The 22812-nt window shown below is 31.7% G+C and overlaps 1 protein-coding gene across 1 annotated transcript in view; it reads left to right on the top strand.

Annotated features, from left to right (window-relative positions):
• Nucleotides 1–22812, top strand: part of LOC112689462 (pro-interleukin-16) — a 60802-nt gene that overhangs the window by 5573 nt on the left and 32417 nt on the right. The window contains exons 2-4 of the mRNA XM_025563183.1: nt 7503–8099; nt 10651–11067; nt 14250–14320. Coding sequence (XP_025418968.1) covers nt 7543–8099; nt 10651–11067; nt 14250–14320 — 1045 coding nt within the window. The 5' untranslated portion in view covers nt 7503–7542. The remainder of the gene's footprint in view (nt 1–7502; nt 8100–10650; nt 11068–14249; nt 14321–22812) is intronic.

Raw genomic sequence — 22812 nt, 5'->3', positions numbered from 1 at the left:
TTTTCCCTGAAAAACTATTCAAATTTATTGAATAAAAAATCAAAATGTTAACGCGTTAACGTTTTTGTCAGTTGTTATTCTTATCAGTAATCAATTAACATAATAGTGATTAAGTATCTCAAAATAAAATGAATATTATTTAAGCTAAGCTAATTTCAAATTTTACTGAATAATTCAGAAGTCGTAAACTATTGAATGCAACAAAAATATTTTCCTGGATTTTGTGCTTCCAGGGTACCAATAAAGATATTTAATACATAACGGCCTTCAATATCTGTTGTTTCATCTTAACTAACCCAATTTTTTTATCTCCTACGTTGTGTCTATTATTTTGTATTGTATTTAAATAGCATTTTTCAACATAATTTTTACCAATATAGACTCGTCCGCGATTTCAAATTTTATACTTTTTTCTAAAATTATTATATTTAGTAAGTGGAATATTAGCTGCTAATAATGTTTCACAAAGATCTAAATTAAATGATGTTTGATCAACATTATTTGTTAAATTAGATAATACTACTTGATTTTTGTGTTTCACTTCATTCAGTTTTCATTGAATTCCACGAGCATGCTTATCTCGACTGAAGTGTTGTTGAATTGTAAATTTCTTTTCAGAGGCAACTGCAACATTTCAACCTTTACAAATAAGCATCATACCGTCCGTAGAAAAAATATCGGCACTAAACTCACTCACAAAACTATGTAAACAACTTCCTACTGTTGACTTAATTTTTGGTATTCATAAGGTTTTTAATATTAGTAGTAATATTATTTGTTCAGTACTGTGTACAATTAAGATCGGTAATCCGATAAGATTAAATATAAAATGAAATTATTCCATAAGATAAATCGACAATTAATTATATTACTTTTTCAATATCAATAGACTAAAGTAGGTAATTGAGGTCATCAGATATAAAATATAAATATTGTAAATATTCGTAACAATCATTATCTATAAAAAACTTAAAAAAAAAGCTTAAAATAAACAAATATGAGTTTGAATACACAATATTAAGGTTATAGTTGTTTTAGTGACAATAACAATTAAATTAAATGCATTTAACACAAAAAATGTAAAAAATGCAAGAAAATTCAAATAGAAATTACACATTCTAAATTGTTATAAAACAAAACAAATTTAGTTCTTAGTTAAAACTGTGGTTAAAACTGTATAGCACTAAAAAAAAAAAGGTTATCAAAATCCTAGCTTTAATAATATATTTAAATAAACAAATAGTTTATACATAGAAATAAATAAATAAATGTATAAATCCAATAAATAAATAATTTATTTATATATATATATATATATATATATATTAGTATTTATTCTTCTTTTATAATCTAATGGAGTATGATCTGCATAAAAGGCGTTTATATCTCATACATGACTAAGCAATGACAAAAACCATTTGTACATATGTTCCTTGAGTAACAACCAAGACACATTGACGAAAATAAATTACAAATATAACTTAAAACGAAGGCCATATTTAGACTACTTATATGTCAAGACGACATCGATATTTCTTATGCCGTTCATTTGTTTTATTTTGTATTTTAATGAACTTTTAAAAACGTGTACATTTAGCCGTATTAAATTTAATATAAGTCTGGTATATAAAATTGAAAATTGGAACAAAATGACCATTTTCGTTAATATCTTCCATGTTCAATGATCCTTGTAATATGAATTATAAAGCATACGACACTAAAACAATTCATTGAACCTATTTTCCTTTTTATTTAATTTATCAAATTAAGTACAGTTTTGAATTATATGATATACATAATACAATTATTCGTATTTGATCATATTTAAATAACTGATATAATATTTATTCTACCATTTTTGTGCTTATATACAATACTTTTTATACACCGTACACATAGATTGTGTGAATGCTGTATTAAAACTGAACACAATATAATTTTCCTTTATTGATAAATTTTTCTTTGTGACAGCACGAGAACTTCTCTAGATACTGGTTTAATGCAAAGAGGAAAAACTTATAAAATGATTGCATTTCAACTACTATGCTAAATTATACTGTATTTATCGTTTAAAGCAATTTAAACACAATAGATATAAAATATAAAATCTTGGATGTATTTCTTAAACTTATAATATGGTTTCTTTATAAAAATTATAAGATGTTACGATTTGACAAATATAGGGCATGCAAAATTTACGTGAGAATTATCGATGCCGTTGTATTACAAAAACGTTGTGGAACACTAGTCCTATTAACATAAATGGCATGTAATAGTAAAATTATTATACATCTAAATATTAAAAAAACATTGAATAATTAAAAATATTATGAGTTTATAACTTTGTTGTACATTAAAGAAAGAAAATATTATTTAAATACTGGGTTTGATTAAGTGGATACAATATTCGCCTGCTTCTCACATTTCAAACACATGTAACGTAGCAAATTAATTTAGGTACCTATCTAATTCATATTCCAAATTTTATAATTTTTGCAAGTTATGTTAAAATTTTAGAAAACAATTTTCGTATGAAAAAAATTAAATTAAAATTGATAATATTACACTATATTTATTTTTTTACTTAAATGTTATTATATTTACGAGTATTTATATATTTTTTTATAAACATTTCCGATACAATAATAATTTTAGCATTATTTTTAAATATGCGTTCAATTCTATAGATTTGATTTGTACATTATATACGTTAGTTACCTATATTTGTTTTTATTACAATTTATTTACATTAAGAATGCTTATAAACAATGTCATATCTTGCAACAAATTAAATTAAACAAATTTAATTATTCATTTATTTTACTAGAAAAAATATATTTTTACAACTTTACCAGAAAATCTTAAATCATGTAAAAAATAATATTTTTATATCGCTTTGTATTTTGTGTAAAACTCAATAGAGACAGTTTTAATTCAAATAGCAGCCTATGTAAAATTGTGTCTTTTTATTATTTTATTTGATATGTAAATATGTTTAGTTTTTCAATAACAATACGGTTACTCTTAGAAGTTTATATATACCACCAAACGTCGTTGTAATTAGGTACGTTTCCCTGACACCAGAATGTTGAAAAATCTATAATTTTTTTGCGTCATTAATTGTACCAACGAATTTCCCATGGAAAAATCGATTTCTCTCTACGGGTGCCAGGGAAACGTTTCCCTGGCACCCGAAATCACACCTAATGAACTATTCAACATTTTTTTTGCGCTATTAATTGTACCATAATTCGTACCAATTTGTACCCAATATATTGCATTATATTGTTATTCCATTAATCATAAGCTACATTTCTAAATTCTTAAAAATAAAATACTGAACAGAATAAAAACACGAAAAAAATAAAAGGAGGGAACGTTGGCTATGATTTGATAAGTGCCAGGTGTATCTGAAAACGTTAAAAATGTTGGACTATTTTTTCAGTTTATACTTAAGGGCAACCACTATGAGTTGCAAGGGGTTGTGAGAAGCAAATGGAATTAGAAGTCAGAATGTCGAACTTATTAGATAGTAGATATTATAATTAATTTTATGATATCTGTTTACGCTCTAATACATTATCAATGATGAATAATTGATATCAAAATATGTGGCATAAATAAATATATTTACCTTATTTAACCTAACCTGATTAAATCGGTTAATGAATATTTAAAATTTTTACTACCATCAAAAACTGGTCATTGGTAATTGTTTTATTTTATTGACATAATAGCCCCACATAGTTTTAAAGGAAATTGGATTAATAATTTTGAAATACTTGTTCCCAGTTTTGTGAGGGGAATAGATGACAATAAGTTCTTCCCATAACATGTCTTAGTTCAACAAAGGATAACACATTTAATGTTTATTTGACTTAAAATTTAATATAATAAAGGTTCATCTTCTTTAAGTATACCTTATTGATAATAACAATAACTAAAGTACAAATAAAAATTCTCAATAGTTAAATAAAATACTAATAAAAATAGGTGGTATGAAAAAAATGTACAACACCGTGTACCTTGGAGATAATAATAATAAACAAACTCAATCTAAAAATTAAATATTATTAAATAATATATAATTTTTCTATTTTTTTTTTTTATAAAATTATTTTTAAATAAGTATAGAGTGCCATTAAAATATAACAAACGTTTAAAATAATTTTTAAGTTATTTGAAACATTTCGGAGGGGGGGCGGGGTGGCTGTAGCTCACTAGGCACCGTCCTATATATGCTATTGGTAGATAATAATAAACATTATAGATATTGTATAATATTAAGATTATAAGATTCCCCAGCCTCGCTTATTGGTATATTTTTCTAGGGAATAAACTGGAATTAAAATAAACAAGCAACTTGTGCCCTATCAAAATTTACTATTGACTAATAAAAACTATTTGAACTTATTTTAATCTATTAATGTATATTATTATTGTATTGATTCAGATAATCGACTTAGTACATCTCTCTGTAACATTTTACACAGATAAATTATTTATTGATTAATAAATATAAGATCGTACCCATTGTGAGACGTATAAATAATGTTTATCAACACGATTGGAATTTTTTAAATATACAATAAACATCGTCGAGGGAAAAATGATAACGCGTTGTATAAGTCATATCATGTTTTTATTTTAAACAGCCGACGTTCATATAATTTATATAAAAATCAGTTTTCTACCAATAATGTTATTTCAAATCTTTTAACAAGCATTTCAACGAAAAAAATTCCTTGATACTGTACACTACGGGTTCTAAACCTGGGGAGCGCGCCCCCTTAGGAAGTCGTGACAAAATTTCAGGGGAGCGTGAAAATGTTGAAAAAAAACACAAAAAATGAAAACGTTGCCGTTTTCTACGCCGTGCATTGCCGGTGTGTTGATCGCCGCCGGGGTCGATAAATAGATATACACCGAGCGATTATTACGATTTTATAAGATTATACAAATCATGTATTTGTACTCTTTAGTATTCTGGGTATTAATAAAAGCATTGTTTCGGCGAAAAACCGACACTCGACGTGATAAGAACGAGTTTTGGTGACCCGCAAAAAAATATTACGATTACACATCAATCTTATAGTAGTGAGGGGAGAGGAGGCGTGAACTCATAAAATAGTTTGAAAGGGAGCGTGGACCTCAAAAGGTTGAGAACCCATGCTGTACACGAAGCATAATTATTGCAATAGAATTATCATAGAAATTAATAATAGTAACGTCAAATCCTTGATTGATAAATGTTCACAAGTTCAATCAAATATATAATTAATAACTTAACAAAATATGTGCTTATTTTAGCGTGCAATAGTATTGTTGGTAATATTTATTGTACTGTATTATGTTATATATTTTATAACAGGTAATATTATTTGCGGGTTTTCAACCTACAAAATATTATTTACGTTCATATAAATTCTGATTTTTTTGTTCTACGAGTGCGAAATTTGGATGTTAATACAATTTTATTCAATTGGTAAAAAAAAAAAAACACACTCACATAAACAATATAATAAAGTATAATATTTTATGTAATTTTCCCTAGAAAACGTATGCCTGACACCCGTAGAGAGAAATCGATTTTTCCGTGGGAAATTCATTGGTACAAACTGGTACTGAAACGAGTCGTACAAATTGGTACAAATTTAGTTTTTTGATTTAAATACTTATGCATTCACTGTTAATTCGTCGAAATATGAATTTTGTTTTAGGATTATAAATATAAATATTTTTATTGCTATAGTCCAATATATGCGTCAACAATTTAAAATTCTTTTTTGTGGTTTTAACGCCATGTCAACGTTTACTTGGAGCACGATTGTATGTACCTATATACTAATATAATAAATAATATTATGTCTGTCGACTTCAATTGTAGTCATGGTCGAAATATACTAGACGTTTAACGCAAACAATATCCATATAAGGATCAAGCAAGGTCCAGAACGAATTTACCTGTGACTGAGCAGTGAATGGTTGTACTTTGTCGTTACTCGAATAAATATCTTTGGCCGTCTAAATATTTCTGAAAACAGTTTTGACGCAGTCGAGCATAAATTCAAGGAGGTCAAAGTGATAATCACCCCTTTTTAGTTATCTTGCGTATTTTTCTACTAATAGTTTATTTAAGGACTTTATGGGCTAAATTCAAAGCAATTACAATTAAATTATAATTATTATAATTTTTATCAATTTTATTTTTTTGAAACGCCTAAAAATGTTGTAGTGGTTAAAAAGTTCTTTCGCTTAAAAAATGTTAAGAACCAATTCAGTTTCAAAATCTAACTGTATGTTTCGAAACCAGATGTGTTCAAAATAAAATCTGTTCTCTAAATTAATAACATAATAAGAGAGTGTCTTTCGATAATCATTTCAATACTTTCTAAATGTTAAAGTGGTTGTATTAAAGTTTTGCTTATAAGTTTTACTAGGCTAAAAATTACGGCTTTAACTGAAAATCAAAGAAAACTTAGCGATAAAAAACAAAATAAATACACCATTGAAACATATCCGAAAAAAAACATTAAAAAGATCATCGCAATCAGTAAAATGTTTACAATATATAGTACGTCTCATTGTTGCTACTACGATACGTACGCGTAGATTTATAAAGTCGCGTAAACGTATTATTATAAATTTACGTAATAATATGGGAGACACACGCTAACGTTTATAAATTATTTTTTTATTCGCGTCTTCGTTACGCGCTTTTGGCGTGTGCACACACTTGATTTTTGTATACACGTGTTGTGTTCACCGCATACATATAATTAAAACATTCGAAATGTATATCGAACACGCGAGACCGTTATTATTAGCATTATTATTATTATTATTATTATTATTATTATTATTATTAATATTGTTATTATTTCCATACGTTTTCTTTATCTCTCTGCTTCCTTCCGTCTTTCTTTGTTCTACTTCATAGCTACATCAACTACTTCGTTCTGTCGTCCTTTCTCACTCCTACATGACGAAAGTAAATAATAATAAACGTTCGATAACATAACATTATAGTGGAATAATTTATTTTTTTCGCTTGCTCGTGTGTGATTACGTACTTTCACTCCAATTTCACGGCGAAAGAATCCGCGTTGAACTGTACTTAGCGTTACAGCTAAGTACAGTGCGTCTGCATAGAAATTGCGAACACTTGCTGCGCACGTACCGCTCGCAAGCGGTGCTGTCGATAGGCGCGCACTTGAAATCCGCTTCGAAGTCGAGGTCAACGTTATTTATGCGCGCATGCATATGTGCTTGTTTTATCCCTTCCTCTCTGTCACGCGCGTTCTTTCTCACTTCCGCGGTCACGACTGAACTCTTGGGGCGGCCCATCGTCGTCGAACTGTGTTTAACGTGTACACGCGGACAACAATGTATAATATATGAGGTACTCCCAGGCCCATCTTAACGGTATATTATAAACGTAATATAACACACATTTTGTAACCGGTTTATTTATTTATTTTTTTATCTTTCCCTCCCTGCAGGACGAGACACATCGCATCATCCAGCAGTACCGTCGCAGCGATGAGCACTGCGACCGCCACCGCCATGGCCGTGAAAGACTTCGTTACCGTCGTCTCGGTGGATGGCGGCGGTAGCGACGTCCAGCCGGTCGACGATGATTCGTTTGTCACCGTACTGTCCATCGGCGACGAGCCGGCGGTGGACGCGGCCACTGCCCGAGCCACCGAGGCCGCGGTCGCCGAAGAAGTGCTCGTCTACCGTCTGCCCGGCGAGCGGCTGGGTTTCGGGCTGCGGTTCGACGGCGTGGACACGTGCAACAGGCTGTTCGTGCAGTCCTGCGCCGACGGCAGCCCGGCATCCCGTACTCAGGCGTCCTGGGGCCCGTTGAGCCCCGGCGACGAGATCGTGCGCATCAACGGCCGCCCGGTCAACAAACTAAGCCGTGACGACTGCGTCCGGTGTCTCAAGGAGTCCGGGTTGGTGGTCAAGTTGCACATGATCGACGGCCGGCTGACGGTCAAGGTGCCGCCGCCCGTGCCCCCCCGGAAACAGAAAAAACCGGAACCGTTGCCGCCACCGATCGCGAATTCCGCCGTGTACACGGACGCCGTCGAGAGGCGAGTACAACTCTATACGCATATATCACCAGGGTTCGGATTCTGTAACGTTAAATGTTCCGCAATGCTTTCTTAGAAATACCTGAACGAGCAGTAAATATTTCGTTTTTTATGTAACTAGAATTTCAAATCTATACGCCGTATTTTTAAAATTGTAATTGTACAATTTTATTTGTAATTGCGTGCACTGTACGCGTTAGATTTGATTTTTTTTTTTTATAAATTATAGAATTGTAGAAAAAATTATTGTGATCGAAGTGGAAAAATATTTGTTATATATTTTTTTTGTGTTTCTAGGGCATATATTAAGATTTTTTCAGTCATAAAAAAAGCCTATATTTTACTATAAAATCCGAGCCCTGTACTTTACCTATACATATACTATACACATTACACACGCATTTGGGTTGGGTACACTATAGCTTTCGGCATCTCTGTCGCTTTGCTTTCATTCATACTGACGTTTTCGATAGAACGATTCAGAACCTGTTTAATTGGACTAGATGCAAATAAAATCAAAGATTACTATCCGACTTCCTATGACATATAATTTATAAATGCATAAATCGATTCTTACTTTTATGGTGTTTCGTATACCTACCGCATACAGTTTTTTAGAACATTCAACTCATTAGACATGGGTACCAACTCTCCACCATTACGAACTCTTATTTCTAATGCTATTACAATAAAATTATATTTTTAATCGTATTTTTTATCTTAATTATTGTGTGGATTAATAATGTGGAAAATAATAGTTAGTATCGGTGTATGATTAAAGTAGCAATACGATTTTGTTTGATAGTCAATCTACGAATGTAATGTGACGGTGAAATGAATAAAATTAGTGTATAACGAACAAAATGTGTGATTAAGTATTAAGCAAATATCTAAACATGATAATTTCGTTCAATCTAATATAAAAATACGAGTATTTTATAAACATTTTTAAATAGTGCTATCTAATGATTTCAACCAGAACATAATGTTCTCCTGTTGTGTTAATAAATAATATAAACAATATACTACCATATAATTATCTGATGAAATGGCCATAGAGAAAGTTGGTACACAGATAATGATGGATGATCAGTTTCTACTAATTAGTGATGAACACACAGCGATTACAGTAGATTAAAAAACAGAATCAAACCTATTATCGAACCATTCCCAGAGGATTAGAAATGTTGATTTTTAAATGATATACTTTCGTGTATTGTGAATATTAATTAAAAATTAAACTTTGATATGATTAATATAAATTTTTAATTTTCCTCAAAAATCGAAACGATTAAGCTAATTTTATAATAAAATATTAGGAATTAAACTGTGTATAAATTAAAGCACAAATTAAGCGCGTCTCGCGTTGAATATTATTTTATAAATCACATATTTCCTACGACTACATTTTCTACAAAATATTTCTAACTATTGGATACCTATAGGCAAATTTTTTTAATATAATATCGATTTGGATATATATGTAATATTATAACAACAACATTTTTAGGTATTTTAATTTTTATATTTTATACAATTTGAACATGTTTAAAATAGTAATAGTATAGCATATAAATACCAAAATAATACTTAACAATTTAGTCCTGCATAAGAAGTATTTGGTTCAATACATAACTAAGGTATAACCTTGTATTGATGAAATTGGAGTCTAATCAATTATTTAATTATTTATTATTTATATATAGCTTGAATTTTTTTTTACTGTGTAAGCACGAATGAAAAAACGCGTGTATCCTATTTTATTTATTTATATTATTTATAATAACATTGAGAACATATAAAAAAAAACATATAAACTAAAGGGTCATTGAAATGTTCTAATATATTTTGTTTATCATTGTAAAAAAAATGTATACATTTTTAATTTACAGGTATATAAAAATACTAACAATAGTTATAAATATATTTGACTACTATAGTATATATTGTACATTATTTAATACAATAGTTGAAAATGTATGTAAAAAGCAATGATTGTATGTAAGCTGCGGACGAACTGTTATTTAAAATTTATAAAATTAGTAGTGATGTTATAAAATAAAATCAATAAATATATAACATGTTCAATACACAAACATAATAATTAACAGCATTTGACAAGTTAATAACATATTAACGAGCGTAACGACTATGTTTTTCATACTTATTTTATATTATTATGATCAGGGCTTGGTGTGGCAAAATGTGAAGAACAATGTGTCCCGATAAGGTAACAATTACGTTTTAATCTTAAATTGTTTACAACCACACAAAGTTTATAAATGTTATTATTCGTTTACAAATACATTTATATATTCATGAGGATGCATTACGATTTACAATAGCCCATCCGTATACAGGGTGTTCCACGAGGAATAACTGCCCAAAGTCAAGCACTCTCCCCCCCCCCCCCCCCCATTGATCTCGTTGATCACCATGCGCGTGAGTGCGTATAAAATATATTGTAGCGTAATTGTAGCTGAACTCCAATAGTGTACATTGGTAATATCCTACTCGTATACATGTTTTTAACGTTATACCGTGATTACAGGTTCGTCTACCATGGCGAGTCGGAATCGGACGACACCAACAGTAGCGTGTCCACGGTGGTGTCCAAGTGTCCGACATCGTTCGCCGACGACGAGTGCGCCGACAGCAAGAACTGCGTGCTGGACCGGGTATTGGAGCCATTCATGCAGCTGGAACGGGAGTTCTCGTCGAGCGCGGCCATCGGCGACGACGTGGGCCTATACGAGAAGCTGGTGGCCGTGGCCGAGGAGGACCGACTGCCGCCCAAGCCGCTACCGCGCAAGGAAGTGCGGCCGCCCAAGAAGAAACCTCCGCCGCCGCCGTCGCCATCGCCACCCGTTTACCGGTTACCACCCAGGCTGGTGGACTTTGTGCACAAGGACGAACTACCCCAAGCGGCTGCCGCCGGCGACAACGACGACGAAGACGACGTTTTCGCGTAAGCGCGCAGACCCATAACTCTCCTTTTTCCCCCAACAGCCTTTCCCCCCTTCATGCAAAACTATCCTATCCAACGCACCAGGGTTCGTCATTGACATCGTTTCGTAACAGTTTCGAACCCTCACGATCGGATCATTAATTCATTCTTATCGTATTTTTGTTACGTCTAACAGTTCACACGTGTCACCGAAACGTTTTTTACGTCCGTTAAGTTACCATGTTATCAGTGATGCAAAATAGTAAACATTTTCAGGGATCTCAAGTCTCGGGATATTCCTTTAAAATTTGTACAGTTTTTATTTTTATTTTCATTATACCGTTAGTTTAGAGAGAATTAGTCCCCCAAGTCTCTCTTTTCAGAGTGAGTTCGGAGTGAGTTCAGAGTGAGACGACTTCGGCTATGTCAAACGTCAATGTTTTTATAATACTATCGTAGACACACGCCAAGTAACCATAATATTATTATATTATACCTACACTTGTATACGATCGCCTCGATCGAAACAAATAACTCAAACCAGTCTTTGTATTGTATATCCATTTAGATTAATGTCGAACTCGTCGTGTCCCTATTCACAACAGTTAATTACACCTTAACCTTATATCGTGTAACGACAAGAAAACTGCCTGGTGCGAATAAATCATTGAGTGTAGTTTAACGAGGGATAGTTCCCGTTAGTTTTGGGTTAATTTTAATTGAGCTATTGCAATGATTTTTAATTTTTCTGCAAATTAAATAATACTGCTCCCAACCGAGATGATTTTTTTATGGAGCTTGTCGCTAAAATTTAAAAACGATCAATTACCCGCATTATGACTGAAAATTTCTTCAAAAAATACTTAGTTTCTTTTGAAATATATTAGGATTATGAATTTTCGTTGGATTTTGACATTATCGGAAGACCCCTGATGTATCTTTAAGTTCCATCTAAACAGGGTTTGCTAAATTTGAATTTAATTTACTTTACAGGGATGTTATTTAAAGTAGTTTCCTTGATATTTAAGTACATAATTAAGGTTCAACTTTTATCAAGAAGATTAGCTTGTGTTATTTAAGAAAACTGCAATTTACTAAGATTCCAGAAATTTAAGTTCCTATAGCTAATTAAACTATGATATAGTACAATTTTCTCTAATAAATGTTTAGTTAAATTAATAACATATACATTTTTATTGCTTAAATTGTGTTTTAACAAACTATTATTTGATAATCATTTATTAAAAACATTATTTAAATTATTATTACGTTAGTCATTTTGTTTAATCTACTTATCAAGTTATCAGATTAACAAAAATATTAATAATTACTAAAATTTAAAAAAAAATGTAATTTAAATAATTAATTAAAAGCAATTTTGTGTATGGTAACTTAGACTATTTTCAAATAAGGTCAAATTATACAGTTTTATTAAAATTATATACTTATATATATTTATATTTTTTATGATGAAACATAACAATTATTTTATAGGACAGGTTAACACTAAATAAATGTACATTTTTAATTTTATTTGATGTAGATATTTCCTATTGCCAGGGTGGAATTGTATGGCTTTTTAGGCTATTTAGTAGTATACCTAATTATCAATTCAACTATTTTACAATGGTTATTTATTAGTGTTCAATATTTTTTTTAAATACCAATGTAATTATTATTTATTATTTTATAAAAGAAAATTCATAATTATCAATTATAGATTAGTAATCTGTTTAAATTGTATATCTCAATATTTATTAAAGTCAAAAACAATTTTTTATTATTGTTATAAAATATTTCCTACTCATTTATTCATTAGCACAATAATAATCTAAAATAAATAATAACTAATAAATATTAACTACTATTTGATATGGTACAAATTATAATATTAATAATAAATTTAGTTAGCATATTATTTTATCTTATATATACAACTTAATTTGTAAGAAGAAAATATTATAAATATAACTTATTTTAATTTAAACTTAAAAAGTATTAAATTGTACAGTAAAGAGTATTCAAATTAAATGCTAGAATCTTTAACTATGAAATTGTATTTAACATTTTTTTTAATTTGTGAAAAAAATTGTTTACTGCACAATAATTATATTCATAGCTTATTTTTAAAATATTAAAAATCTGTTTTTTATATAAAAATTAAATTCTTAAAATATATGGGCCTCCTTGTTTTATGCCGGATACATCAATGCTGTATAGAACTAATGAATTTTTTATAATTATAAATAATTTACGATGTACTGTTAAATGTATATAGTTTTAATAAATCGATATAATATTTTAAGAATTCTGGTGGAATTTTCATTAAAAACCAATATGAATTATTGTTAAAACATTCTTATGTTTAAAGTGAAAATTATATTTTTACTCTCACACATTTTAAAAGTGTAATTGTTTTAATTTCCTGTTAACTAATTTAGTCACTGTTAATCACATAATTGTATCGACACAAGGTGCTTATTACATTTAGGTAGATATATAATAAAAGTCTAATACATTCTTTGTGGGATTATTTAGATTAAACATTGTTTAATAATTTAAGTAAAATCTTACAATAATTACAAACAATATTCTTTATAATATTATTATCATACTTCAATTTTTAGATTACTGTTTATAAATACAGAATGTATATAGATTTCAGTATTAAACTGCCTTACGGTTTACTTTACGTTTTGGTCCGATATTTTTAATCATTCTAAAGGAAGATTAAATACGAAGTCTATATAATGCATAAATAAAAGATAATAATTTTTTTTTTTTAAATAAGTAAACTTATGCATATAAGTGTATTGTGATTACAAAAACACATCAGCCATTAGCCAATTCATTTTAAACTAATTTAAGGTGTAGACAAACGAAAATTCCTGTTGTTTTATCCATATTCCAATGACTCAAGACTTATAATAATGCAATATTTTTAAGCAATACAATTTTTATTAATGATGATTGTTTACTATTTAAGTTCATCACACAAATGGACTGTGTATGTACATCGGTTGCCCCTTAAACCACAACGATAGTGTAGAAATGTTTATCTACCCGCAGACGAAACGGCTGTTTTTACATTTTGATCAAATGATCGATTCAGGGGATTTTTTTCTCATCAAACGCCCACATTAATGATTAATCATCTTTTTCAAAACGTTTATAATAATCGTTTTGATTTATTCGCTTTTCAGAAACTCTGATCCGACACCTTGTCCAGACGGTGACCAAAACTTAATCACGGAACAAGATGATCCGAAAAAAGGTAAGGATATTTCGATATTTCATAAACCGTAATGATCCGCCTTCATGTGGCATAGCATTTTTTTGATTGTTATCCGTCCACACTTATTTGGTATCCCAATAAAGTTGTTTACGTTAAAATAATGTAACGATGTTTTGTCAAGAGCGATAAAAACGTCGTCAAGAAATAGGCAAGTGCATGTTATCAACTGTTAGACAATCAAAAATAAAAATAGTGTTATTTGTACGGGGGATTAAAAATCTTTGTGATTTGAACTACGGACTGTTGACCGTTCGACTTACGATCGTAGTAAACAACGATCAGTAGTGCTTATTCGTTAAACGTTGTCGGGCGACTTGATCGATCTCAGTCAATGTAGTGACCGGCCGTACATCGCGTGGAAACAATAATTTACGTGATTCCCTACAACGCGATTCGGATGGAGTACGCGAGATGTATACTAATTATGGGTATGTGCTATTAATACTTACGTTACCGATCCGAGATCCGATGATTCGTTTAAATATCAAATCCAACCGTGCGGATAAAATCATAATCGATCGATTTTCGTTTAACGCGCTTCTCAATATTATTGTTACGCCACTATAACGTACATTGCATATGTGTACCAGAGTTAACGTATCAGTAATATAATTAATTAATTATTATACAGTCGCGCAACAGCCAATGCTGGTTATTAGTAGTAGGTGTGTGTGCGTGCATGAATTGTTTTCAAAATTATATTTTAAATCGTTTCTATAAATAACGTTGGATGATTGTCAGATCAACGCGTGTTAAAGCCGAGTGTTTAAGTACCATAATCTACCATCGTTCTTATTTTCAAGGATGAATAATTATCAAATTATATTGTGCAAAATACGTTATCACTGGCCCACGTGAAAATATTATATTTTTAGAGGTAAGCAAAGAGGTAGGAAGAGGTATCACCATTGGTTTTAGAATATACAATATTAACATAATATTTATATAGTTAGTAGATTCTAAAATAAATGGTATAACATTTGTTTTTGTTATGATCAAAAAAAACATCTGCGATTTCTCCTGGTTGTGCCTTGCGTATAAACGTTCATTTGGGTTACCATATATGCAAACGTATTTCCTTCCGAGTTTTTCGTATCTATTTTATTAAACTACGTTTTTGATATTATTAATTTGTTAATCTGTAATTAGAGCTGCCATTTACTTTTGAAATTCAATATATTCTGTATTATAGTTTTTAAAGAGTTTTCCTTTCTGAATTTTGGACGTAGATTCTTTAGTATATTACACATTAAACTGACTACTAGTTAATATAGTATCGCAATCTATATTATTCAAATGAATTTTCGTTTATTAAATAAGTTCTAGGTATGACTCAGCATCGTATTTACATATTTAATTTAATTTAACTAAGCAATGTATAATAATTGTGTTTTATTATTTAATTGAGTAAACATTTTAATATTATGATATATTTACATACCAATAATAATGTGAAATAGAAAAAATGAATTTTAAATGGTTAAAGCAAGTGGTAAAAAATATTAGCTTGATCATATAAAATACACAACAGTTAAATTACAACATTTTATAATGATTCCGGTAAATTTATCGACGATGTAAAATAGTAGTATTAAATAGACGAATTTCGTGTTCTAACACAATAAATTGTCTCGATGGTTCGGTTCATTATACCATATTGATATTATACTGTGAAATGTTGGTTCGAATAAATAAAAATACGTTGTAAATGAGTTTTTATCTCGATAATGGTTTTGCAAGGTTTATTACACGTCGTTAGAAAGTCGTCTTACGCACTGTGGAGAGGTTCGTTAAAACAATATATCGATCATCGTTTTGAACGTCGGCCAGAAAGAAAAGAAAAATGTATATGAAATCGATGTAATTACTGTATATGCGCATAACACATATACATATGAACGCCATACATTATTTCGTATGAACAACATAGGTAATGTTATAATGTACTTAGGAGCCGTAGTCTGCATTGGTGCGCATACATAGGTACGAGAGCGATCTCGTGCTTATTATATAGACATAAGAGAAGTATTTAAACATTCTTGACCTGATTTCGTAGCGCAAGATATCGCACCCGATTTTCAAAATCGTCGAAACGTAACGCTGCTGATGCTGCGATGACGTGTTCTAAGAGAGTATATACACCGACGTTTGAGGTTGACCGCCACGGCGAACTATTTCGCGTAATAAATTCTCGGTTAACTGTAATGCCATAAAATATATTACAGTTGTATGCCCCACACTGCGCCTGTTGATTTAATTATTTATCAAAGAAAGGGGAGCGTGCGATAATATTTATTTCAGCATATGGGTATTTTGGATAAAAATCGTATAATTATTATTTAGATATACGTAAAATAAAAGGAATCTATACGCGTTGATTGAACTCAAAGGATGGGACTTGTCCAGGGGTTGAAGTGTCCGGGCGATCATAAATTTAGGCGCCTTAACCATTACCAGAGATGGAACTAGAATTTTTTACGCCCGGGTAAAATGTTAAAATTACGCCCTATCCACAGACTAATAAACAAATACTCAAATAAATTGTGTTCTTATAATCAATATACAACCGTACTTATTGAGTTTTAACCTAATATCAGTATTTAACGAAGTTAAAAATATCAAATTAGTTGTTAATAATTACGAAAATTACACCCTCTAAAATGTTACGCCCGGGGATGAATCCCCGTCTTCCACCCCGTAGTTCCGGCCCTGACCATTACCATCCTTCACAGATCTTGTGTTTGGAACAGTGGCGTGTATTTATGGAAGGGGTAATTTAGCGTGTAATTTATCTCTTGATCTAACAGGCATATGGCCTAAGTACCTACAGTATAAAATTATATATTTTAGATATTTATGTATTAGTTAATATTTTAGCTCAAAAATTTTTACGGCCTAGGGGTCCCAACCGGCTCGATTCAGCCCTTGGACTCGTCCTCTGAATCTCGTTCTCCCTCCGCCGCCAACAAATCCAACACGGATTCGCGTGTAGTATCGGCGATACGATATTAATAATTTATAAATATATAAATCTTCCGTGTCGTACCTGCATCAGTCGTGAACGCGCATGGTGGGTTTTAGGGATTCAACCTCCTTCTAAAATATTATCTGATCTACAAATCTTATAGTTATTTCAAAGTTTCCCGTGAAAATTTCAAATACAAATTATAAATATATGTAAATATGTATTATATAACATCAGGTAACATTTTACATTCAAACCGCGCAACCACCCGAAATTTGCCCCTAACCTGTAGTCGCAATGTACTCGTACTACAACTATAGTACAAGGAACAGTTGTCGCTCGTCCAGGGCAGTCGGCGCGTATGTGGGTATGCATAGGTTGCCGTGGGTGGTCCGCGGCGGCGGTTGTGTGCAGTGTTTGTTGTTACGTATAAGTACATATCATATACACCTGCATTGGCGTTGCAAAACACTGTACATAAGACTTAAAAGGGGATAGAAAAAAAAATAAAATAAAAGTAACAACGGTGCCAGTTGGCTGTCGACACCGATGACCTCAAACGGTCGCGAGCGCACACGTTGACGGCGGCGGCGGGGATATTGTATTATGTTGTGCGAACTCGTTGCTCTACGTCGTCGTCGCCGCGTACAACCCGTTCGGTGCAGTGCGTGTCCGAGTAAATAATACGCGACGGCGACGGTGTTTTATATATGAATTTGTACGTGTACAAGCCAAAACCAATTATACGGTTATAAATAATTCTCCGATAGGTCGTCGTCGTCGTCGCAAGCATAGAGAAACTTTAACGCTCAAACGATATTTTGCCGTGCGCGTTCGTGTCCGTATGTTTCGGGCGCGATTGTAAACTCTACCAGGTTTTTTTTTTTTTGTGTTTTGTTCCTTTCATAGTCGTCCAAGAAATTAATTTTGTAAAATTCAACCGAATGTTCAAAATGTTTGGTAAAGTTCTTACCGAATTTCAAACCCATACTTATATAAAAATAAATGGCATATCTCGAGTGAATAAGCTAAAAAATTGGAAATAAATTGGAAATAAAAATAAAAAATGACTGTGTTTAGGATATTATAAATAGGTACGCTAATGGAGTAATACAAGATTTAGAATATTTACTAATTGTATCACATCGTTTTTGTTTACATACTTGACACAACTATATATTTTTGGATTATAAGGTATAACAATTATTTATTATGATTTTTTCTTTTACGGGTAATGGCAAACGTTGCAATCATTTCATGAAGGTAAAACGCACGTTTACAGGTAGCGCGTTATTGTGACCGGTGCGACGCAGCACGTTCGCACGGGTATGGCCGTTTACGACCAAAAACGTACCCTTCTTTTTTCGATCAAAACAAAAATGTATATAATAAATTTAAAATAATAAAATAATGATGTACAGTTTTTGTCAATAATTATTAAAATATTAATATAAAGGAGAGCGATTTTTGTATCTAATTTTGATCTCTTATCGTAATGAAAATTGTTTGTATTTTTTTTTCGAAATATCGGAACTTTTTAGTTTCAGAAAAATTTTAGGACTTCGCTCGTTACGCCTGCCGGCTCCACTCACAAACTCGAGTGCCACTGCGCGGCACTTTTCAAGGGGATGAGGCTTCGCCCCAAGGGGAATTATAGTCTAAGCCTAACCTAGTTTTTATACAAACCTTGATACTGTTGCAAATGGGATTATATAATACGTGAACCTAAAACCTCGCTATGTGAGTAAAACCATGAATCATTATAATAGTTATAGTAATACATTACATTAGTTTCCATCATAATCAAACATTGTATTTCATTATTTTTTAAATATTTTCTATTTTAAATTTGGTCGAAAAGTGAATCGGTCGAAAAGGGAATGGTACGGTTTTGGTCAAAATCAGACTCATTCGTTCGCACCGCAGTACGTATTCGTAATCTCGGACTATGTTCTGTGTGTTATTGCTTTGATGAAAATCTCATCGCGCACCGTAAGCTTTGCGTCGTGATAGTAATATTATTATATAATGTAATGGCAAACAGAAGCCGGGAGAACGTCGATGTTTTAAAGATTTTGTTTGTATTTTTCACGCTAAATACTACGCCGAAACCGATTTCGCGAAAGTAAATAAACCATTTCTACAAACCGCTTTTATTAGTGCACCGCCGTTTTAATATTTTAACCCAATCACTTTGTTAAAATATTATCAAAATTTCATACATAATGATACGCTTTCTTTTCACGTATTATAATATTATAAACCATCTCGGTTTAACAACTTTTTTCCTTCAACGTCAAGTTGAAACATCACGAAAAATGTGTTTCTCGTCAGTGAATAATAACCAACTGCCTTCTAAACAAAATCGCTTCTTGACGATACAACATATTGTACATGCATTTTTTTTTATATTCAGTTTATTTATACTACAGTCATAATAATTTTTACTTTTTATTAATTTTTATCGATATAAGTGCTTTACAATTTATAAACCATATAATAATAATAATAAGAAAAACAATTATTTATTCAACTATTTTCTCTAAGTTCACAAATTAAATTTCAAATATAAGCCTAGTTCAGTAGTAGTACCATCTGTTTATAGTTGTCCGCTTTGATTTAACTAAGCTGTGTGACACTCTGCCGTTCGGGAAGATGTTATAATAACGGCGACCACGTTAACGAAATGTCAATACAGGTCGGTACAATAACAATACGTGCGCGCTGAACAATATAGTAATTTATCCTAATCTAATCTGCGACGATGGTCGTAAATTATTGGTCGAAGGTCAATAAGTCTCCGGAAGAATTTTCATTAGGCGCACGTCTAGACAATACCATGTTACATTATGCAGTATATCACACCGATGAGAACTAAATAATAATTATTATACGCGTAATAGTATTATTGCGTTCCTATAATACAACGTATACTACACGCCTGAGCGTTGTTCGCATCGTTTTGACAGTGATTGAATTGTTTACCTCTAGGCGCGCGCGACCTCTCTACTATCCAATCGCGCACATTTTGTTTCATTGCGTGAACTTATAGGATTAAAAAGAAACGCTAACGTGCACTAACATAGTGTTTTCTTCCCCTCATCCTAAAATTAATATGTAGTAATACATTTCAAGCGTGCGAAGAACATTATTATATGTATTTTATTCGTCGATTCTATATAATATAGGTGTACGCACATACCCCAGATTAGATGGGTTATAATGTAGTTTGTTATACATCTTAATTTCGGTTTCTATACTCATCTCGAGGATGATAAGTATATGTGTATTATTTGTTTGATTACATATGTATATAATATAGTTACACGTCTTGTTTTTAAATTTCTGGTATTTAATGTACAACAGCAGGTGTATGACTCATAACTACTATGTCTCCGACAATTCGCCGCAGTACTTTTTCTCTCAAGTGGAACCAATAGTAGTTAATTTGTTTTCGCGACAAGAATATAATATGGCATTGGAATTACTTTTAACAATAGGTAGTAGTGGTTTTTATGCAAGTTAGTTCGGGGGACGTTAAGCTGGGATTTATTTATATATTTATATATTATTACGAGTACAAGTAGTACGCGCTTCAGTGTTTACGCATTTTTAAATAATATACAACGGGAACCATTTGAATTGAATAATAAGTAGTTAAAATCGTTATACGCACTCACACACGCGAATAGTGTACACACGTCTGACAGACCTTCAAAAGATTATACCGTGTACGGTTATATGTATATAGGTCCCGGTATACGTCTCAAACGGTAAAAAAAATGAATTATCAATCTGTTTGGAAATCATTTACTTTTTTTTCTTTTCTTACGATATTATTAATATACTTTTAAGTTTTCCAACTCAGTAATGTGTTGTTATTAAGCAGTAATTATGTGTATAGTAAAATATTATAAAATTATAATGTGTACGTTATAATCGCAGAATAAGGTAGTGGTTGTAAATTCGATCGTTATTTATCTCGTGCAATAGTGTGTTCTCCAAGTTTGTTATTTTTATCTTAACGTATACATGAAATCTTTTCCTTTTCCATACATTTCGCATCGCCATGAAACCGTGTCCAGTGCTGCGCACCAGTAGCGTATCTCATATCATAGGAGATCGTTATTGCGCAACAATGACAAATGAACAATGGCGTAGTTCTGCAATAGGTTGTGTCCCCCGACCGCAAAGTGCGTGTGCGAATGTCTTTACGTATGCGTGATTTATATCGGCCATTTGTGTACTATAAATAGAATTCGAAACTCGATAACGTCTGTTTTGGTTTTGCTTGCGACATTGCCCCCGTGGTGTATAGTATACCTTGTATATTTACGACGAACGTCGCTCAGACCTAGGTTACGCGTTCGAAACAAGAATATCGCACAAAACAAAAAAATATAAAAAAAATCGTTTGTCATTACCACACACAGTATAATGGCTGACAAATCAGTGGGCATTGATCGATAAATCGTTACTAAAATAACAATAACAAAATAAAAAAAATAAAAAAAAAGAAATCGAAGTAAATGGATTATTTAGGACGGTGCCGCCCGCTTGTCTTGGGATCTATGCGTTGATTTTTATCTCGATTTCGTGTGGGATTATAAAGAGCTAATAGAACAGATCATCAGACTCCAATTTATTAAAGAAATTATCGAAAGGAAAAATAAAAAAAAAAAAGAGACAAATTATTCCAGTCCTATTTATCGTGTGATGAAAACTGATTGCGTCCACGCGTATTCAAATAGGTCTGGCGATAATGTCCAACGATGAAATCGCCCGTAGTTTTTGTGAAATTAATACCACTCCGAAATACGCTGGACAGAGTAATGTGATCGATCGTTAAGAACGACTTATTGACGATTTGACGAATATCAAAGGGAACAGGGATGAATTAAAATGTGTGCATCCATTCCGCTTAGGGTTAGTTACACGGGCCTAATGTGGTTATTGATGTATTGTCCATTAGCAGTCGATTGGTTTAAATGGCTGCAGATTATTTTCCTTCTCTCGTGCGTTCGAAAGCGAAATAATAATATGATTCACAGCGTACACAATACCATCACGGTACCACGCCTAAATTATATTATTGTTAGATAGTAAGAGAAAAAAAAAATAAAAAATAAAATTAGACGCTCTCGAAAACTCGCGTATTATTTATCAAGTGACACCGACGGCGCGGCGGTAGTGGCTGCTGGTGGAAGCGGAGAGCTATCGAAAATTGCGCACACCTACGCCCACGTACATCGCGTGGACCCACCACTGAAACTGAAACTCTCATCAGTCATTGCATGATAGTAAAAATCATAATTTATTATTTTTACCATACGCACTGGACTCTGTGCACAAGCATACATATATATCTCGTAACGGGTGCCGGACAGCGGATAATTGAAATTAACATCTTCTAATCAACTGCTGCAGTTCGTGTCTGGAGTTGTTTATGACAGTTTCGATGCGAGCGCTGTTCGAAAAAACCGTAATCGACGGCTGCGGTACACGT

Source organism: Sipha flava, unplaced genomic scaffold, assembly GCF_003268045.1.
Source record: "Sipha flava isolate LNK unplaced genomic scaffold, YSA_version1 444_pilon_pilon, whole genome shotgun sequence".
Classification (NCBI taxonomy): Eukaryota; Metazoa; Arthropoda; class Insecta; order Hemiptera; family Aphididae; genus Sipha; species Sipha flava.
This window is presented reverse-complemented; position numbering and strand designations above follow the sequence as displayed.